The 22,363-nt window shown below is 39.5% G+C and overlaps 2 protein-coding genes across 4 annotated transcripts in view; one reads left to right on the forward strand and one right to left on the reverse strand.

Annotated features, from left to right (window-relative positions):
* Positions 1-2,465: 2,465 nt before the first annotated feature.
* Positions 2,466-5,914, reverse strand: LOC148661941 (dnaJ homolog subfamily B member 9). Of its 2 annotated transcripts, none has more exons than XM_088636463.1 (4): positions 5,897-5,914; positions 5,138-5,211; positions 3,919-4,144; positions 2,466-2,957 (listed from the first exon to the last, which is right to left on the reverse strand). In XM_088636463.1, the coding sequence occupies exons 3-4, from the start codon at positions 4,139-4,141 to the stop codon at positions 2,542-2,544; spliced, it is 639 nt and encodes a 212-aa protein (XP_088492589.1). In that variant the 5' UTR covers positions 4,142-4,144; positions 5,138-5,211; positions 5,897-5,914; the 3' UTR covers positions 2,466-2,541. The 2 variants fall into 2 exon arrangements, with proteins under 2 accessions (XP_088492589.1, XP_088492590.1); XM_088636464.1 differs by lacking the exon at positions 5,897-5,914 and adding an exon at positions 5,819-5,837.
* Positions 5,915-5,934: 20 nt separating this feature from the next.
* crbn (cereblon) overlaps positions 5,935-22,363 on the forward strand; it is a 30,288-nt gene continuing 13,859 nt past the window's right edge. Inside the window, exons 1-7 of one of the 2 annotated variants that reach the window (XM_088636461.1) lie at positions 5,935-6,091; positions 6,833-6,942; positions 7,676-7,878; positions 8,983-9,132; positions 14,144-14,306; positions 18,920-19,015; positions 21,058-21,120. In XM_088636461.1, coding sequence (XP_088492587.1) covers positions 6,019-6,091; positions 6,833-6,942; positions 7,676-7,878; positions 8,983-9,132; positions 14,144-14,306; positions 18,920-19,015; positions 21,058-21,120 — 858 coding nt within the window. In that variant the 5' untranslated portion in view covers positions 5,935-6,018. The remainder of the gene's footprint in view (positions 6,092-6,832; positions 6,943-7,675; positions 7,879-8,982; positions 9,133-14,143; positions 14,307-18,919; positions 19,016-21,057; positions 21,121-22,363) is intronic. The other variant, XM_088636462.1, reaches the window with a different exon arrangement.

Consider the following 22,363-nt stretch of genomic DNA (forward strand, 5'->3'; position numbering starts at 1 on the left):
AGTGCATGATTGTGCTCTGTGCAACTGTACAAAGTGCTATCTTCATTCAATCAGACAGACCTGGAGTGTAGTAACAATGTGTTACTCTATAACTAAATGTAAACTGGCTGCCACACCCTGAAAACAGTCACTGCATCCCCCAACAGGAATTACTCTTCATATTCCTGTTTAAAGCTTGTGACTTAGTAGCACCAAGAAACAGACAACTCAGTGGAATTTATTTAATTCTTCAAGCAGGAATCCTCTGCTTAACGTATCATCAAACATTTAATCCACAAAGGAGTAGCTTTCCTCTAAGGTACAGGCTCACTATTTCAAACCCAGGAGATTCTAAGAGTATAATTTGATGTTGCTTACTAAAGGCTTTTTACATACAAGGTACCCTATGAATACTCATTCAGTGGTATGTTTCTGTGGATTATGGAAATAGGCAAAATATAATATCTAAGAATAATCTTCTAAAAATAATGTTAACACAATACTGTAAGCAAAGGCTGTAAGCCATCTGCTTTAAATCTAAATTTTGCTAAAATGAAAGAAACAAGTATTAGTGTTTTTCTGTACTTGAAAAGGGTATATTTTTCCATCAGTATATATAATTTTTTTAAATATATATACTGATAGAAAAAAACAACAACATTTTCTGGAATGAGAATACTATAGTAATAGGTTATGTATTTTCACAAAAAGTTGTCAATTTGTTTTAAGCCCTCTGACCAGCAATACAGCTTGTGCAGTGAGGCACTGCAACGTGCCAAACACATGAAAGCTTGTTAGGTACACTTTTACCCCACGAGGTCAAGGTGGAACAATGTCTGATCAGGTCACCTTTAAAAAGGCCTTAATTCAAAGCTTAGGTCACTGCGAAAAAAAGGCCACACTTAGTTTTCTGTGCATTCCATAATGCCTCGAATGTCAACAGAAGCAAGGGAGAGGGCTATTGGTATGCTGAAGGCAGGTATTTCATGTGCCAGCATTGCCAGACACTATGGAGTAAGCCGCTCCACTGTGTCCGGACTGCAGAGAAGGTTTCAGCAGACCGGCAGGAAAGATGACCGTCCAAGATCCAGTCGCCCTCGAGTGACCACACCAGAGCAGTACCGATACATCAGACTGGTCCATCTGAGAGATCGTTTCAGATCTGCCACCCATACTGCTGCTGAAACTGCCGGCAGACACAATGCCCGCATCAGTGACAGGACAGTGAGGCTCCATGCTGCTGGCCTTAGAGCAAGGCAACCTGTCAGAGGCCCTCTGCTCACACCTCCTAGACGTCACACCTGACTGGGGTGCTTCTTATTCTATTTTCTGTATGAGGACATGATGATATCAGATATACAGTAACTAAAATGGATCACTACCTGTGATACAGTATCTATGCATATTTCTTAATCGTTTGGTTTTTGAATGTTTTCTTAAAAAATAGATCACTAATCACCTATGCAAATTATTGTCAATAAAATCGACCACTGATCAGTCAAACACTGAGATTGAGTTCGAAAATGCTTTCCTACCCAAATCCTTGCAGAAACAGTTTTCATGTCTAGTCTGCAGGAAGCTTTTAGGGTGTTTTTGACGGCACATTTGAATCACAAAAAGCCCAAAATACTGTACAAGACAAAATCTGAAACTATTGTATATATAGATGCTAAATTCCTATTCTTGAATATTAAATTGATTTATGTTTTCCTCAAATTAAATATACAGTACTCAACCAGCTTTTCAGTTGTTTAGTTACAATCTAATGAATGAGAAAGAGGGATGAAATGTGTAGAAGGCATTTGCCATGACTCAGCTAGCCGAGAGAATGTCAGCCTAGCTGTGAGGATAGGCTGCCCAAACATCCCTCATTACTGCATTCAACCTTGTAGGGAGCTACTACAAGGATGAAGATGGGGTGGCGGGAGGGGTGCAAGGAAGATGAATGAAGGCACGACCTGGGTGCAAGATTTATAGTCATAGGCAAGCAGAAATAAAGAATGCAAAATAAAGATCTACTGGTTACTTCCTCCAGAACTTCAATTATAAACTCCATTTATGTTGCCTGCTAATGTGTATGACCAAATTCAGTAATATTCACTAGGAATAACAACACCCAAGAATTAAGCAGACGGAACGGTTTGTGGAGTGTTTTAGTCACAATACAATTTCGATTAGCCAGCTTGGCTTGAGGGCTAACCTCCTGGCCATAGGACGAGGAGGCTGGGACCCTCGTATGGAATGGCTAAGGGGCAGCTGTAAAGGCAGAGATGGGGTGGATCTGGGATGCGAAAAGAAATATGCAAGGGAGGGAAGGGGATTAACTAACTTGTACAATGTTTTAGGCAAGGAAAAGGCATCAGGAATGATTACAAATTACCGACAGCTGAGGCTGATTGAACTTGGCTATGGTGATCCCACCCAAACTTTCATTATAAACTCCATTAAGTCAGACATAACACAATGACTGTTAAACATACAAAAAATACAGGTTAACAATTTATTAAACAGTGAATTAAATAACAATTCTACCAAGTTAGCAATCTTTAACCCCTCAATTTGTTAATCGCCTTCACATATCCTCACTGTGCTGCCATCCAATTTTTGATCTATCCAGCAAAAGCTTTCCGGCTCCTGATTGTTGAGAGAAGCATCGTCAAAATACACATTCATGTTCATGTCATCAAAAGGATCTCGGAAAAGATCGTAGAAATCATGGTGGCCAAACTCGCCATTAAAATAGCTCTGTCCCTCATGCTGCTGTGCATCTACAAATTCTTCCCCGGAGTCCCAGTCTTCTCCTGGCATCTCATACATTATGTCTTCATCAAATTGGAAGCCGCGGAAAAAATCGTCAAAGTTAAAGGTGAAAAACTGCTGGCCAAAGTCAGTTCCATCTCCATGGTCGGGCTCAAAAGCCTGGTGTCCAAACTCATCGTACTGCCGTCGCTTTTCAGCGTCTGAAAGCACTTCATAGGCTACAAAAAGGAAAAAATAAAGTTGTGATTTTCATGTTCTGCTCAAGCTACCTTACAAATCAGAAGGCACTTAGCACACTGTAAATGCTTAAATCTAAGAAGCATAAAAACACAAATGCCCCTATATCTATCCCTCCAAGTTGTGTTACTACTGTATCATTTCAGCAAAAGACCATTGAATTCTGAGCTTTTGATGAAAATTTGGTGGATTTCGTATTATATTTTTGAATTTTTTTCTTTCCTGAAGCTCTTAAACAGCAGCTTCATAGCCCACAAAACTGACTAGACTTACAGTACAGTACTTCGCAACCATTCAATCCTTGAGGCACTGTAATTTTTTTAAGACAGTCTCTTCTTATAGCTCCACAATGAAGGTTTTGTCCACCTTTCCTTTCTGCATATTTGCATCAAAGTACATATGAATTCAACTAATGGTCATCTTAGTAAAGGTACTTAAGAATTAGTACAGAATAAAAGCATTATTTCAGCTCATATGTAAAGACAAAACCAATGTTTTATTCTCACTGGAGCGAGGCCATAGACACCCAGTGCCTCTCAATAATTACTGAAGGTTCACTGTCAGACATTCAGAGTACGCTTTTAGAAGAATGAAATACAAATTGCTTCTGCCATTCTTCCAAATGACTTCTACATTTGGTAAACATGATAAAGAAGTCAAGGCTTTTCATTTGTATTCATGTTTTTAGGCTTTTCGTGGTACTTGAATTGGAAAACTAATGTTTTGGAAAATTCCATTTCGTCACTCCTCTACTAGTAAATTGCTATTGATTAAATGTTGTCATAAGGCAAGTGAGTAAAGAGCAGGACAGTGCACTAAAACCTTCTAGTGTAGCTTACTTGACTTTGGCCTGACCTTCTACAATAATGGCAAATCAACAGAAACCAATGATAACTGATGCATAAAGTCATGCCTGCTGTATTAGTTTAGTTAACTCCTTACCTTCAGCAATCGCTCTGAAGTTTACTTCAGCCTCTGGGCTCTTGTTTTTATCAGGGTGGTACTTCATTGCTAGTTTGTGAAAGGCCTTTTTTATCTGTCTGTCTGTGGCAGTCCTGGGGACATCCAGAACCTCATAATAATCCCTCTTTGCATCAGTCAGATCCACAGACAATACCTGGCACAAAACTATAGCCAGGTATACAGTAGGGAAATATTCCTTCATTGCCTAACAAAAAGACATTGTGTTTTAGAGTAAGAATAAAAAAAGAGCATTGCATTTCTAGAAATGATCCTCAATGAGAAGGACATACAGATACATTCAGGATTTTAGCTACTGTAAGCGTTTCGTGAACGTTAACCAGTTGTCAAATTCTTGACTTAGCAGTAAATGGATGAATTAATACTGCAGTCTTTGCGTGTCGCTGCATAAAAGTTGCCTTGGTAAGAGACTCGTCACCGCAACCTCGCACAGTACGTCCACAAAAGGAGTAAACCTAGTGACAGAACTGACCTTATTTATGCAAACCATTTATGTCAAATTGCAAAAAATGAAACAAAAAAATGAAATTACTAGGAACAAGGATGTTTTAAGCTAAAAAATAACAATGTTTAGGTTTCCTTTGTTAAAAATGTACTTTCCACCTTTTTCTCTAGTATAAATACTGTAAAAGAAGAAAAACAAACAAAACTTTAAATTCCGTATTGTTCTCAAATGATCTACAATGTATTTTCGAAGGGGTCTGGGAGCAAAAGAACTTAGCTTTCATACTTCTGATATCACAAATGAGTAGAAGCGAATGTTAAGAAAATCAAATTGGTGTAGCGCCAGTACAAAAATTAGAAATGGTTAGGGGGACAGCACTGGTTCGACCCTTAATTGATGTTCTCGAGTGAGTATTAATTTGTTTGGAGAACAGGAAGAAATCAATCTAGGAAAATAAAGCAACGTTGCGGGTTTCACATTCCGTCCAATGCGTCTCTGTCGGAGACGAAGCAGCGCTTCACAGAAAACAGCTGCAAAATGTCAACACGCGTGGGAAGTCACATCACCATAGCAAGCAACATTTTTCTCCAAAGCTAATACTGTAACTTCAACTGACAGCGCATGCGGCAGGAAAAGAACACGAGGACAAGTCTGTCAGACCTGATTGGCATTTTATGAAAATAACAATTATTTACATGAATAGTTGCTCTAAACGTGGAAGATATCGGTACTCACAACTTAATTCCAATCGTCCTAAACTTTCAAACAGGACCCTCGTAATCTTCAGTGATGATTCTGACACCAAAGGCCTGCGTGTGCAAAAAGGAAGATTCTTATTTAATGCTTACAAGCCCATGTGATAAAATAATTTTCACGCAATTCTGGGAAAAAAGCACCATAGCGACTGTTTTCAGTATCGGGTTGACCTGGAAGTGCAATTACAGATTTAAGAGTGCTAATAATTCCTTAAAGTAAAAGTCTGCGGTCGCTTTTATCCCTCCACTTGTTTGGATTTTTTTATGGATTCAAACTAAAGAGAGAAAATGCATTTGTATTGCTTCAAAAAGAAACAAATAATTAACAGCTGAACCTAAGTCCGTTTGATATACATTAAGATTGATGTTCCCTCCCTTCTCCAAGTTGCAGTTGACGTATTGTGCATAATTCCAGGTTACAGTTATATGATATGTTGTCTTAAAACCCCTTTTGAATTTTAGCTGAAATTGTGTTCTGCCGTTTTTGCAGTCTTTGATATCTATCTGATTTGCAATGCAACTTTCAAGAAAGTCTTCGTCCTTACATGAATCATGCTTTTAAGACCCAATATACTTTTTAGTGAGCTATATGGCTAAAAATCAGAATTAGTCCGTAAAGCAGGTTATGAAACCAAATATCCTAGCCAGTTTATGAATTTACATCGCAGTCAAATATTCATTTTGGAGCACTTTGCGAAAAGAACTGCTCTCTGGGCAAAGCTGTTGACACGAAATTTACCGCCGCCAGCGCCACTAGATGTCTCTGTTCAGTACAAAGAAGCTCGTCGTACATTTTATAGTCTTGGTGTGTTAACCTCAGTTGTTGAGCTGCCGGGGTGCACCTTAGTGTAAACAGAGACTATGGCTGACGAGGAGGGAGGGGGAGACCGGAATATCAACAACAACATGGGAAACCAGTTAGAGCTTTTACCGGGTAAAAATCGGGGGTTATACATGTTTCAGCTGATTGACCTAAGCTTCCTGTGAGTTAGCAAAAGGTTGAAAAACGTGCAGCAGCTATATGCGTCATAATTGCCTAATTTCGCTTTCACTTTGCACGAGGCCATTCTCATGACATGTTACAGTAAATATGAAGTGTTGCAGTTTAGATATGAGCTAAAAAAATAAATTGTACAGTAACATACTGCACCTGGCTTACCGTTTTGACTCGTGCGCATAAAACAATTACCTCTGCACAAAGCATTGCCATTTTTGTCAAGTCATGGTATATCGTCAAGCTGTTACAATAATTATTGCTAAAAAAAATAAATAAAGGGTGTTTATAATTAGCTGTTACAAACTGACATTTGACTGTTTATAGCTGTCCTTGTGTGTACGGGAAATAATTAAATCAAAGACCTATCAAAAGGTTTGGTCTTGCATAATACAGAATATTACAGTAAGATCTGTATTCTTGTGCATTATGTCTTATAACCAATGTAGGTTAAACACCCTTGTCTACTTTGTGTAACTGTAACACACAGTATTAAAACGAAGTCATGCAGTCCTGTATTGATTAGATTTTAATGTTTGCCTAGAAAGTAGATACTAAAGTGACTGGCATAACAATTACAATGACCAATATCAAATTAGCTGAAATTCTGAGAAACAAGATAATAGTGTTAAAGGTATCATTGAGTATGAGCAATATTTTAGTTCATTTTTTTGTGTTTAGAAAATGAAGAGGAAGATGAAGCTGAGATGGAAACTGAAGATCATGACGGTGATGGAGCAGCAAAACCAAACATGATCAACTTTGACCCCAGTCTCCCAACTTCACATGCTGTAGGTTTCATACCAAATATAATGGAATCTTACCACACTGCTTCACAGATCCTTACTCATTAGCTCATGCCTTGTAAGAAGAGCCTGGTTACTTAACATGCTGCTCTTGCAGCATGTGAATGTTTCTGGATGAGCTTGATGAATCCCTAAATGAGAGGTGTTTCACAAGAAAGGAGACAGGATGGACCTAAATGTACTATAACAATTGACAAGGAAAATGCCTATAGGCAGTGTCTGGTGAGATACAGTAGATGATTCTCAATTTTCTGCTTTTGCTTTTTGTGCTTTCTGGATTCGAAGAAAGTTTTTTTGTTCTTGTGTGAGGCAAGACCTAGTGTGAACGTAGTACATCCAGTATGCTTTCACTTATCTTTTCAGTGCTAGTTTTGAGTTGCTATAATTCACAGTCCCCATGGCATGAGTGGAGAATTAAGATCTTTATTGTTTTTCAAGTAGGTATACAGTATTTAGATAATTGGAGGTTGCAGGCTATAGGCAAAAATCCAGCCCATAATGTATCTTTTTGAAGGGATAATGATCAGTAACACTCCTACAAAAATGAAGGAGTTTTCATCATTAATATCAATCAGAAAACACTTGTGAAGAGAAGCTAGAAAGGGAAAACAGGACAGGCGACAGCAATCAGGTTGGGTTGAAATTTAGGAGGGCTAGATCTTCCAGCAGGAGTGTAATGCTGGCAGGAAATTGAAGGTGTCTGTCCACTGGCTTGCAGTACCTGGGCATGGATATGGAGGAGTTCCATGGACGGACAGTGCACGATGAGGACAGCTGCCAGATGATCCCAGTGTTGCCTCACACAGCAGTCATGCTCATCCCTGGACAGACCCTGCCTCTGCAGCTGTTCAGGGCTCAGGAGGTCAGCCTGATGAGGAACCTTATCCAGAAGGACAGGACCTTCGCTGTGCTTGCTTACAGGTACAGTTGGACCAGTGCAGTGATCTCTTCCCTCTGGCACAATGCAGCATGGTTCTACTGTCTTCTTGCTGAGACATCACAGCTGTGGGAAAATACATTTTAAATCGTATCTGGGATTTGATAGCCTGGCAGGTTTTTTTTTAGATATAATGATTAATCGGGGTGGCACAGTGGAGTGGTAGTTAGCATTGCAGTCTCGCAATGGGGCCCTAGATTTAATTCTGGACCTGGGGTGCTATCTGCATGGAGTTTGTATAGTATGTTCAACTGGTAGGTTAATTAGCTTCTGGGAAATTGTTGTGAGTGTGTGCATGTTTGGTTCTGTGTGTCTGCCCTGTGATGGACTGACGAACCATTTAGGGTCTACCTGGCTTTCCTTGCTTGCTAGGATAGGCTCTGACTTCCCTGCAACCCTGTAGTGGTTAAAGAGGTTAGAAATGAATGGATGATTCCATTGTAATATTTATTGTATGATTGTACTGTGCATTACTTTTAATATCCTGTGACATCACATATTTTCCCACCACCAGTAGACGCTCACAACTTTAGCAGAGTGCAACTTAATTCCACTGTTCATTTCAAGGTGGGGATTTAACAGATATGTGCAGTACAGAGTGACTTCAAAGTATCAAATGGATCATTCCTGGAAAATCAGGGATGAATGTTTATATTTTTAAGCTCAGTTGAATTGAGGGTTAACTTTTAATGCTAAAAGCAAGCAACAGGCATTCATCTAGGGCATTTTTACATGGCCTTTGAATCTCATCAAAATGACTAAAATTAAGAGGAGATTATGTGACCTGTCATGCTCATTTGATTCTAATTAATTTACATCATCCATACTGGTCATACTGGAATAAACACTTGCCCTGATCCTAATCCTGGCCAGTCTACACCAGGAAGACCACTAGGAAAGGACATTCATAGCTAACAGGTCTATGTAGGTCTCTGGGAGGTGAGAGGAAGCTAAAGTGCCTGGCAAAAATCTGTGTGAATGGCAAAAACAAAGGATCCGCCACGCACAAAACAGTGTTAGTGTCAAAGAGGTCTTGTGGCTGCTGTTGGATAAACTGGAGTAACAGTGTGTGTTCTCTCGTGTCTCAGTGATGCAGGGGACAGACAGGCAGAGTTCGGCACGACAGCAGAAATCTATGCATATCGAGAGGAGCAGGAGTATGGCATCGAAACTGTCAAGGTGAAGGCAGTGGGAAGACAGCGGTTCAAGGTGCACGAGATCAGAACACAGGCTGATGGGTAAGATGAGATCACTTTATTGGCCATATACAATTTCGTGTCTTGGGAATTTGTCTTTTCGCATACCCCAACTTGCTCTCCATGAGACATACAGACAGGGAGAGAAGCTTAGGGTCAGAGCATAGGGTTAGCCATTTATACAGTGCCCCTGGAGCAGTTGGGATTAAGGGCCTTGCTCAGGGGCCCAATGGAGTAGGATTCCTCTGCTGGCCATGGGATACGAACCGGCAACCTTCCAGGCACAGGGGCAGATCCTTAGTCACAGAGCCACCGCACGGCCTGGGTAAGGACTGTAATGGTGGGGTCAGTCCCTCAGGGGGAGACTCTGACAGCAGGTAGGTTCCCATACATTACTGATTAACCACCATGCGGTTCAAACAAGTCACTTGTGTTTGTAGCCACACATGAAAGTGGTTCGTCACTTTCATGTCATTTCACATTAACATTCACATTAGCCCGAATGTTAGAGCAGATCTTTTAAAAGTGTTGCCCTTGATAGAGAACAGCCGTCAAATAAAATAATAGGCTGTACACAGTTAATATAGAGGCCAGAAATAATCCACAACAGCAACGTTTCTAGATTCAGGGACTTTCAATCTGTTTTTTTCTTAGCCTGTTTTTTTCTTTCTTTTTTCTCTTATGCTCATTGAGTTTTGCATCATTACTTCCTGTCTCTCCTGTTATAGTTAAATGCTTTATAATTGGGGAAATTGTGTATCACAAATGATGAAACGATTCTTTAATCTTTTGTTTGTGATTTGTGTAGTTATTTTTTGATGTACGGTATAGTGGTATTTGGAGACACTGCACTGTACATAAAAGGCAACATTACACGTAAATTCATGAATGTAATTTTCGGTGTGTAAACGCTTAATGCCTAAATTTCACTCGATGTGCAAGAAAACTGTGGTTGAGCACAAGCCTACTTATTTGCAATAGGTGCTATTTCAGCTATAAGTTCTGTTACTTGAAGATACATTTGATGTCTTAAGGTATTGAAACAATTTCTTATTTAAAGTTTTGGTTACTTAAGAAATTGGTTCCTATAGTACATTTATGAAGTCGTACTGTAGTTTACCATTAGGTGGCACAAGACCCCTAAATTTGTATTCGAAGTACATGTTTCCATAGAGTTGAGTGCTTCAAGGCACAAAGCATGTAAGTTCAAACAGAAAGCAGAGCATGTGGTCCCACACAAAGGAGTGGTGTTTCTATGTCTATGGGGAGCAGTTCCTGTTATCATTGTATGCTAGACAGACAAAGAGAAGTGTCCTTGATTTCACTGTGGGTAAACTCAGAAAATTCTAAATTAATTAAATGATAAGTTTGCCTCCAATTAATCCACTGAGGATATTGGAGCTTGTATGGATACAAGGAGATTTCAGTTTCAACAGGTTTCATTCCATGAAAGATGCAATGTTTGCCAGAATTATTGAACATATTTGGATAACTTAGTGTTTTCTCAGAGTTTTTCAGTTTGTCGTATTTTAAGAAGAAGACTTAACATACTTTCCCTTTGAAAGTATTTTATCTAAAAGTTATTTGTGATGCATTCAGAATTTGCAATGTTTGACCAGCTGGATTCGTTTGTGTATTTGAAGCACTACCATAGGACCAGTGTGTATCATGTTCAGGCAGCATGGAGTAGCGGATAGGACTTTGGTCTCCTAATTGGAGGGTCATGGGTTCATTTCTTAAGTGGGATGTCTCTGTTGTACCCTTGAGCAAGGTACTTTATTCTAATTGCTCCAGTACTCACATGAGTGACTTGCTGTTAAAATAGGTCTACAGGTTATCATTGCAAATAAAAAATTGTCCTTAATTGAGTCGCCTTGCTATTTAATGATTAAGTACACCTATTATATCTGAAATTAAACAAAGGTAATTTGCATTTATCTTGCCATCAGCCGGTTTTACTTTAGTGAAAGTAATGAATGTGTTGCCAGTCCATTCTGAATTCATTTCCTCAGAAACGCTTGCCAAATATTCGTGAATAGCTGACAAAAAAGCCTCATTGTTTCTGTCACAGATTTATCTGGCTTCGTTATGTGTTCACTTATTAAATGCAATTTGACTTTTATCTTTTGGGATCTGAAATTATACCTACAGCTTTTATAAAAAAGCTATATAATGCTTATAGAGCTAAATGTTAAAAATGCAACCAATATAGCCTTTCATCTTGAGTAAAATCACACTCTGTACTACATTTGTGTGCTTGATGTTAATCAGCTTCTATATGAGGAGATCCAGTCACAGAAGATGAACTTTTTTATTTTTATGTAAATTGCTGTAGTGTGGGAACTCACAGAATCAATGAGAAGTTTTGGATTTGGGATGATTAGTTCTGGATTTTTCTTTGCAGTTTTTTTTCTGATATTTGATTAAGTGTTAGAATATTTGAGTTTTGATTAATTATATCCAGTTTTGATATAAAAATATGCATCATTTGTAATTCAGCAAAACTGGACATAATTGGAAGGGTGTGAATACTTTTGCAAGGCACCGGTTAACCAATTTTTTTTCAGTTTCTTCCTGGACTATTTTAAGATGCAGGGATGAAAGACAGCCTTGTGCCATGTGCAAAACTAGGATGAATACGTTATGTAACATCTTGGCAATGTTTTTCACACACTTGAGGATTATCTACCTGAACACCTGTACCTCAACGTGACACCAGTTTTTTTGTGTGTGGATCTTAAGGGAATTGGGGGGAGCTGGAAAAACTGCTTATTAGATAAGGCCAGAATGTTCAGATATAAACTTCATTTTCTAGCAGTTATTCAATCAACTTTAAAAATTCAAGAGTGAATGTCTAGACGTCATTATGTATTATTAGAGACTTATTCTCTGCTTTGTGTTCTTGCAAGGTGCACACGTTTTCTTGTGTTGTTATAATTATTTTTACCCTTGCAATGTGAGGAGGCTGTATAACATGTCATATGGATTTTTGCACCACACGAGGAGTTATCTAACATTACTTTCATGCACAGTTTCTTGTTCAGATTTTGCATTCAAAGTGTAAAGTTGTACCTTTACCACTGTATACAGTGTATATATATGAATGTGATAGGTTTCAGTGGTGTTCAAATTGCTTTGGACAGTTCATACGCTTACTTGATGATTAGGAACTCATACCTAATAATCTGCTAGCCCTTTGCAAGCAGCAAGAACAATTTAATCAGGATGTGGCCTGTATTTCACAAGGTCCAAAATATTTTGAAAAATTTCCAGCCCATTGTTAACCCATTCTTCTAGTACAGTTGTCTTCAGTTGGGATTGTGGTGAGGATAGTGGTGTGTGGGTCTGAATTGTGGTTCAGTTCAGTTTTTCAAGATTGATATCTGGGGATTGTTAAGGTCAGGAAACGTAAAGGATAAATACAGGCTGTGTTGTGCTCCTGAAAACCAACCTGCCACTCTGAGACTTTTTTTCAGCATGGAATAAACCTATTACTTATTCCTTTGCAGTATAAGAAACCTAGTTTTTGTTTTCTTTCAAAAATAATGAAAACAAATAACTTTGAATAGTTAATGTGAGATTTAAAAAATGATGAAACTGGGGCTCAATTCTGACTGTGTGTGTCATAATTATCTGTCATATAATGGTAATCAAAAGAGAAGTATAGGTATCAGTTTTGCTTTTGTTCACTACATGCTTGTGTGAATAAAACATGCTCTTCCTCAACAAAAGATTTTTGAAATAAGCTTTTATATACATGAAAAGAACAGATTTGATTTATTCATACACCTAAAAAAATTGATGACTTAAATACTGCTTATTTTTAAGTGTGTAAGAGCCAGTTTCTTTTTTTATTTGTTGTGGGCTGAAATGTTTTTACTGTGCAGTTAGGTCTGCATCGCTTAGCATTGTTCAGATAGTCTAATCTAACTTTTTGTAATTAGTTGGCACACTGACAGTCGGTGATGAATTGGGAATACTCAATGAGTTTGCTCGTACTAATCTATGAAGCACATGTTCCTGTACTTTTGTAACCTTAGTAAAGACTTTTTAGTTTAGGTGAACATGCTTAATGTGAACATGCTTGATGTGTCTCTCAGACCCAAACCCCATCCTTTACCTTCATGTAGCCATTTTGGGCTGAGACTGGCAGGGTTATGTAGTTGGTGGAGCCACCAGGTTCTTGTCCCAGGCCTGGCTCCAGAGATGGGTCCTAGTATCCCTATTCTGAGCAGATTCCTAGTTTTTACTGAAACCATCAGAGGTGTCTAGTTTGGATCGTTCTTTGTAAAGCCCCATACCTTAGACCAATTTGCCAAGGGTAACCCTACCAGAAGAGAAAGCTCCCAACAACATAGCTCCAAGGCTCCTTGTTTCTCACCTGGGGGAGCAAGCACTTAGACAATGCATGGATGTGATTCATTTTAGAATTAGGCTATCTGTAAACAGTTTAGTCATATGTGAACAGACCCTTCAAAAGGATATCTAACCAGGTCAGTCACGACAGCCTAACTGTTTATAAAGCTTTTATACATAGTTATTATTTCATGCATTTTTCTAATTAATTCACCAACTGTGACTTTTTTACTGAGAGAATGAAAGATACAAGGAATGTAGGTTTTTATCTCTGTAAAGGAAAAAATAAATTTGGCAGTACATGTACAGTACCATAGCAGATTTAACATAGTACTTTTGCATATGAACTGTGGTTTGACTTTGTTTGCTATGGTTTCCTTAGAATAGAATAGATCATAGGAGTACTGTGATATAATGTAAAGGAATATATATATTTTTTTTGTACACAGTTATTTACTCATGATCCAGGATGGTACATTAATACAAATTCGAAAAGGTTAAATAATTTGCAGAACAATCTAGACATTTTAAAGTGAAATAAATGTAGTGTAAAAACACAGTAATGGTGTGAACACTGGTTCCTTAAGGGCATGTGGTCATTTGGTCTTCGTGTGTTGTTGGAGATCTTGAGCTGTTCCTGTGTGTTCCTCACTACAAGCAGCCATGGACACTGAAACATGCCTGATGTGTTTCTCAGGATCAGACAAGCGAAGGTGCAGATACTCCCTGAGAGAGTCCTCCCTCCCACCCTGTGTGCAGTCCAGCTCAACTCCCAGTCCAGACTCCACATGCACACCGCATCCAGACCGCCTGCCAAGCAGTGCAGACAGGTGAAGCGCTGGTGGGACAAGTACCAAAAGGTGGGTCCTGTAGTAGTTTTATACTGTTTTGTCCTTGCACCTCAAGCTTGCTCTGATGCACTGAGCCTCTTTCCAGGGCACCTTTAAACAGGTTGACCTACAGTGCCTTGCGAAAGTATTCGGCCCCCTTGAACTTTTCAACCTTTTGCCACATTTCAGGCTTCAAACATAAAGATATAAATTTTTTATTTTATGTGAAGAATCACCAACAAGTGGGACACAATTGTGAAGTGGAACGAAATCTATTGGATTTTTGAAACTTTTTTAACTAATAAAAAAATGAAAAGTGGGGCGTGCAAAATTATTCGGCCCCTTTACTTTCAGTGCAGCAAACTCACTCCAGAAGTTCAGCGAGGATCTCTGAATGATCCAATGTTGTCCTAAATGACTGATGGTGATAAATAGAATCCACCTGTGTGTAATCAAGTCTCTGTATAAATGCACCTGCTCTGTGATAGTCTCAAGGTTCTGTTGAAAGCGCAGAGAGCATCATGAAGACCAAGGAACACACCAGGCAGGTCCGTAATACTGTTGTGGAGAAGTTTAAAGCCGGATTTGGATACAAAAAGATTTCCCAAGCTTCAAACATCCCAAGGAGCACTGTGCAAGCGATCATCTTGAAATGGAAGGAGTATCAGACCACTGCAAATCTACCAAGACCTGGCCGTCCCTCTAAACTTTCAGCTCAGACAAGGAGAAGACTGATCAGAGATGCAGCCAAGAGGCCCATGATCACTCTGGATGAACTGCAGAGAACTACAGCTGAGGTGGGAGAGTCTGTCCATAGGACAACAATCAGTCTTACACTGCACAAATCTGGCCTTTATGGAAGAGTGGCAAGAAGAAAGCCATTTCTCAAAGATATCCATAAAAAGTCTCGTCTAAAGTTTGCCACAAGCCACCTGGGAGACACCCCAAACATGTGGAAGAAGGTGCTCTGGTCAGATGAAACCAAAATCGAACTTTTTGGCCACAATGCAAAACGATATGTTTGGCGTAAAAGCAACACAGCTCATCACCCTCAACACACCATCCCCACTGTCAAACATGGTGGTGGCAGCATCATGGTTTGGGCCTGCTTTTCTTCAGCAGGGACAGGGAAGATGGTTAAAATTGAGGTGAAGATGGATGCAGCCAAATACAGGACCATTCTGGATGAAAACCTGTTGGAGTCTGCAAAAGACCTGAAACTGGGACGGAGATTTATCTTCCAACAAGACAATGATCCCAAACATACAGCAAAATCTACAAAGGAATGGTTCACAAATAAACGTATCCAGGTGTTTGAATGGCCAAGTCAAAGTCCAGACCTGAATCCAATCGAGAATCTGTGGAAAGAGCTGAAAACTGCTGTTCACAAACGCTCTCCATCCAACCTCACTGAGCTCGAGCTGTTTTGCAAGGAAGAATGGGCAAGAATTTCAGTCTCTCGATGTGCAAAACTGATAGAGACATACCCCAAGCGACTTGCAGCTGTAATCGCAGCAAAAGGTGGCTCTACAAAGTATTAACGCAAGGGGGCCAAATAATTTTGCACGCCCCACTTTTCATTTTTTTATTAGTTAAAAAAGTTTCAAAAATCCAATAGATTTCGTTCCACTTCACAATTGTGTCCCACTTGTTGGTGATTCTTCACATAAAATAAAAAATTTATATCTTTATGTTTGAAGCCTGAAATGTGGCAAAAGGTTGAAAAGTTCAAGGGGGCCGAATACTTTCGCAAGGCACTGTATACGAGAGAGTCGCACGGTCATTCTAGGCACCGAGCGCTTTACCTACCCAAACGTTTTTCACTTCACAGTCAAAATTATTATGCGACCTCAACTTTATTCTTATCCAAGTCCATCTCTGGTCTACCGGGGGGAAAAAATAAGCGTTTGTTCTTAAGCACAAGGACCAAAGACTGTTTTGCAGCTAGTGCGTCAATTTAGCCATTGCACTCAAATAAATTAAATCTTCCGTCTGGACACAAACTACTGGTGTTGCGTTGTCCATAGCAACTGTGCTCCTGGAGCAGGCCTCCATTGAAGCCACAGCTGGCATATGAAAATTACAGATAATGGACTTATTTTCTTGCAGAAGTGTACTTCAGTGATTTAGCTGTCGGCAAGAAACACGTGTCATGGATGTATCACATTTAGAAAGCTGTTGTCTCGGTGTGGAAGAATTGTCTTTTAAGTGCAGTATCCTTCTTCCTAAACATTTTCTAGAATTGGAATTAATGTAGGTCTTACGTAATTTTTGGTTGTTAAGGCGTTGTCAGGTTTGAGAGGAAAGTGTGGGAGTGTGTAGTAGGAAGAATATTACTGTAAAGGAACAAGTAATAGGTTTATTCCATGCTGAAAAAAAGAAGAAAGAGAACACAACGTTTCGGCCGTGGAGCCTTCTTCGGGTGTGAGAGAGACAGGGCAGTAGGCAAAGGTAAAGTAGCGGGAGAACAAAGGTTGGGAGGGAGGAGGAGTGAGAGGCGGGAGCAGGGGACAGAAAGAGAGGCCAATCAAGAGGTATGAAGTCAGAATGGGTGCAGAGAGGTGTGAAATGAAACTTCCAATGAATGGAGAAAATTTAAAAGAACAGTAATCTGTCGTTAAGGGAAGGGAGAATGTGTGATCCTAGCTGCAGAATAATTTTAGTTTCGGTGGTCTTTCTGATGTATGAGTTCGGAAAACCGTCTTTGAGAACACAGACGGAGAGATTAGAGTGGTCGTGGCCGTCAGAGGTGAAATGAGAAACAATGGGCTTGGAGAGATCTTTAATCTTCACAGCCCTGACGTGTTCTCTGAAGCGGTCTCCGAGTCTCCTTCCTGTTTCTCCAATGTAGATGGCTGGGCATTTACTGCAAGAGATACAGTAAATAAGGTTGCTGGAGGTACAAGATGCTGTCTGGGTGATCCGGAATTGTCCTGAGGGGCCTTGAATGAGTGTGGTGGTGGCTGTGTACTTGCAGGTGATACAGCGAGCTCTGTTGCAAGGGAAAGTGCCTGGTGTGGATGGTTGTTGAGGGCGGTCAAGGGAGCTGTGAACAAGGAGGTTACGCAGATTAGGTGGTCGGCGATATGAGATGATAGGGCGATCAGAAAAGAGGGCCCCAATGGAGGGATCATCCTGTAGGATGGAAAAGTTCTGGTTAATGGTCCTGGGGATAGGAAGTGTGTTAGGGTGGTAAGGAAGCACCAAAGGAATGCGGTTGTTACAGCGGGAGTTCCTGATCGGGTTGATGGTCCGGGGGGTGTTTTTGGCTCGGGCAAGGGCCCTGTCAATCACACTGCTGGGGTATCCTCTGTTGATGAAAAATGAGTACATTTTGAGGGCTTGGTTCTCGAAGTCGATGTCGTCGATGCATAATCGTCGTAACCTAAGGAACTGTGAAAAAGGAAGAGAGTTTTTAGTGTGGTTGGGGTGAAATGAGCTGTACAGGAGGTAGCTGTGTGAATCCGTGGGTTTGTAATAAACTGAAGTGGACAGTCGGGGGTAGTTGATAGACAAGTGGATGTCTAGAAACGGAAGAGTGGTGGAAGATATGTTAACCGTATATTTGAGGGACGGGTGGAAGTTGGTGAAATGGTGCAGGAAGAACTCAAGTTGATCGTTGGAGCTAGTGGCGGTACCGACATAGCCAGTGTAGGAAGCGAAGAAGCGTTCCTCTACCCAGCCGACAAAAATGTTGGCAGAGCTGGGTCCCATTCTGGTGTCCATGGCAACTCCACTGACCTGTTGGTAAAAAAGATTATTGAAAGAGAATGCGTTCAGTGTGAGGACCAATTCTGCAAGGCGTATCAGGGTGTGGGTGGGTGGATCAAGCACTGTGCGTTTGTCCAGCGTGTGCTTGAGGGCTGTAAGGCCGTCATTATGGGGAATGACGGTGTACAGAGATGTGATGTCCATGGTAAAAATGTGGCATTCGGTACCCTGAAATTGGAAATCATTGAAAAGTTGGAGCGAGAATATTACTGTTGCTTTAATGTAAAAATGGACTGAATTCAGTAGTCGGCTACCTTAATAGTTCAATAGTTCATCAGTACTATTGATCACTACAGTTACAAATATGATCTCAATTACCTAATTGAACTTATTATCTGGAGAAAGAATCGGGTCAGCTTTAAGGGTTAGTCAATTTCAGTAAAATGTGACTCAGGCCATTAAGACATGGAGTTAGCTATGCTTTCTCTGAAATGTTATGGGAGTAATTAGAAGAACTTAAGTGGAGACGTCCAGCTAAGGCTTCTAGCAAGGATAACAGGAGACTCCTTTTGAGCCACATTTGAACCTCAGTGTTGGGCAGATTACAGCTATACATTCCATTTTGCATGCTCAGGGGTTGAGTAGTTCATTTCTCAGGAGCAGTCTTTTCCCTATGCCATTAAATGCTTCTAAACAATTTGCACAAGATGTAAATGCACACATCTAAATACTTGGCCACTGAGAAGTAACGGTGAGGAAGATTTTATTTTTCATGCAGTTAGAAAACATTTTCTTGTACTGATGACATTTTTGTTTCTCAGTGCTTGCTGCCTCTCAGTCCTTGTTGTGCATTACATCCTGATATTTTTCTAGTACTCTTATCTGATTGTCACCCTGTTGCTTACACATTTCATTTGGTTCCACGGAACCAGTACATTTTGATGCTTTATTACAACAGAATGAGGCCTTCTTGCAGCATCACGCTTGGGGAAATCTCTCACCTGGCATCCCACCTGAGCTGTTTTGCGGTGTGTGATCCTTTTAATACCAAACTGTAACCTTTTCATTTCATACTTGATGTTTTTTTTACAGAAGAAAAATGAGCTCTAATCTTGCTTCTTAGTGAAGACAGACCCATTAGAATGTTCTAGCCATAGGCTGACACTGCTGTTAAAAGCATAAAAACATGAACATAAAACTGTTTGCCAATACATTTTCTTAGCAGATGGAGAAATCCATGTGTCTAAAACTACATCATGTTTTTTAAAAGGCCGACTTGTTTCTGATAACTCATAAGGGGCCACTTCCATATTCTGGGTTCAAGTCTCACCAGCTAGCCTCTTATACATCATTTTCTTTTAAATTTGATCTGGAATAGGAATAGAACTACAGTATCTGTTGGTCATTCATTTATCAATATGAATCACAAACTATACAGTACCAGTGGGCGAGTTTGACTATTGTAGGCCCCGATGGATATAATCTCATGTGCCCCCTTCTCCTGACATCTCACACCAGAGGCACCATGATAAAATAATCTACTCACTCATTTCAAATGAATACTGCAAGCCATCTTGAGTAATGTCTCTTGGGATTGCCCAGGAGGGTTACAGTAACCCTTTATATATGATATATTGCCTCACATGTGTTATATTTTCCTAGTTTAATTCTCTTTATTTTAACCTGTTTGATAACCTTGCTAGACTGGGTAGGACAGACTTCCTTTCTATTTCCAGTCTACAAACCTATTGAACATTTGGATCAGTGTTCAAATGGTTTTTATTGTTTTCCGAACTTGTTTAATTATGTGTTTTCCCCATTTCTGGATTTTTGGGTGAGCTCCCTTTTTATGCCTTTTGTATTTGGTGTCTTTGGTCAGTTTTTCCATATTTCTTTTTAAAAATTGATTAATAAAGAACTTCTGTTCTTTGGGATTTTCATGTTTATTTTAGAATAACCTGACCTGTTAATAAAACTTCAGATTATTAATTCATTTGATGCATGCCAAAGCAGAGACTAAATATAACTGATGGTTATCTATCTTAGGAAGCACTGTTCTGTGCCTTTTCATTTAAAGCCGAGATGAATTTTAATTAAATTCAGACTGATTAGTTATATCATGTGTAGCATTAATTTATGCTCTTGGGGATTTATTTTGAAGATATTCACACAGAAAGGAATATAGTGAAATATTAATTTATTGAGAAAGTCACTTCTGTTATTAAAGGTCTTGCAAAGCACAGGGATGAGTTTGTTCACATTAGATAAAGAAGACAAGAGGGCTCAGCACCCATGTTTGAAGAGCATATGCAGACCGAACTCATTAAGGCTTTTTTCAGACAAGACGGATGTGAAAAGACTGATTCTCATATCCCAGTGCCCTAAGGATCCAGATGTTCCCCAAGTGGTGTAACAAAAATGCGGCACTAGTTTTCCATCAAAATCAAAGAAGAGAAGAAATGGCCAGTCTCTCTTCCTATTGGGATGTGTGGGGGAGAATAATAATTCACTGGTGGGCTGAAAGAATGAAACAGAGGAACACACGTACGGAAAATTGTACATGTGTTGTAAATGCCCTTTGGACTCATTTTGAGTTTAGGAATTTAAAGTTGTGTGATTTTCCATAACTTTGCCATTACCTCAGTTTACATAGGTGATTTTCCTCCCTCTCTTTAGTGATGTCTTAGTCTGTTGAGTGTATTGAAAACCTACTGGTAAGATAATGTAACTACCGTAGAGGTGTGGTACTTTCATGTAAAAACGGTGATAGGATGAGACTTCCTTCTAACTTAATTTGTCACAGGGACTCAAGCTTCTTCCTCCCTTAGTTGTCAGATTTTGTCAGGGAAGGAACTGACAAGGTTTGTGTCTCAAACTGATTTTACCAACCTATGGATTAAAGAGAAACCTAGACCTACTTCTGACATTTAAAATGTCAGCTTACTCTTTGCAGGGAGAAATATCTTCAACTGCTGTTCGAAGGTTCTGATCCACCTGCACTAGGTATCGTGAATAATTTTTGTTAGTGGCCGCTCAAGTTCTCTTTTTAAAATCTGTTTTTTTTTTTCAGAGAAAATTTCATTGTGCAAATCTGACATCTTGGCCTGCCTGGGTGTATTCCTTGTATGACTCGGTAAGTACAGGTATTTGACAATTCTGAGAAATCAAATGCTTTTTCAGAAATGACTGAAATGGAATCAGATAGCATCACTTCGTAGAAGTCATCACAGTCACAACTGGTACTATCTGATTCTCTCACCAAATTTGGAAAATGTGGAAAACTGTTTATAATTTATTGCCGTTTTCCTGTTTTTTTTTAACTGGCTTCACAAAGTTATTTTAGTTGGATATCTGATTGTAATGGAGCTTACAGTACATATGGGAATAATATTTTCTGTTCGAAAAAAAACTAAAGATTTTTGTGTTTTAACAACTTTTCTGCCATTCAGAGAAACGTACAGTTTACAGAAGAATATACTTGTAAATAATCTGTAAATAATGCATTTCATAGATCTTTTTAATCATGCTTTTGTTTAAGTCCTTTCTCCAGAAAGGAAATAAAAAGTGTACGAACACCTGTAACAGCTGTATGGTCATGCTCTCCCTACTCTTACCAAGAGTATTCTTTTAGTTGCATGAAGAAGTGTGTACTGAGAGGCAAGAATGTCTTTGTTTTTTGGATGGACTGTATTGTTCGTTTCTAATGGTTTGAGCAGCATTGGTCAGTAGGAAGTGTGCAAAGTAAGATTGCCGTTCTCTGTTGTATTTGCTTGAGTAGAAGTGAATACATGCACATGGGGTTTACTATTTTAAAACAAGAGGATGCTTTAGTAGTTAAGCTCACAGTAAAGCAGTGTGTAGTCTGGAGGAGGAACAGCAGGAAGTAGCAGGAGATGTTCTTTATTATCTGATCATTGAATTATTTATTTTTTGTGGTCGTGCTGCATGGCATAGCGTCTGTAATAGCAAATGTGTGTATTTCAGGGATTCATCAAAGAAAGGACATGAGATTCCACCTCTTTTATCATTTCTGAGTAATAGTAGAACCTAGAAATGTTTTCAGTATGGTGCAGTCGCGAGAGGCACTATGCTAATATCCAGAGGCTCAGTGGAATTCTAAGAATGTGTTCTTACAATCTCTTCAGGGGATCTCAAGCCATGCTGCTTGTCACCCACTGATTCTACTGAGTTTTTTCATCAGAGAAATTGTTCTCTACAGGTCAAATTATTGATGCTAATGGAACTCCACATATGCAAGAAAGTGATCGTCCTGAGCTGTAAAAAATTTGCCTTCTGAGCTGTAGCAAAATTGATTATTCAGTTCTATTTAGTGCCACCATGCCTAACTGAATGAAAAATCAACTTAATTTATAAGC

The sequence above is a fragment of the Lepisosteus platostomus genome, chromosome 6 (assembly GCF_059453375.1).
Source record: "Lepisosteus platostomus isolate fLepPlt1 chromosome 6, fLepPlt1.hap1, whole genome shotgun sequence".
NCBI classification, from domain to species: domain Eukaryota; kingdom Metazoa; phylum Chordata; class Actinopteri; order Semionotiformes; family Lepisosteidae; genus Lepisosteus; species Lepisosteus platostomus.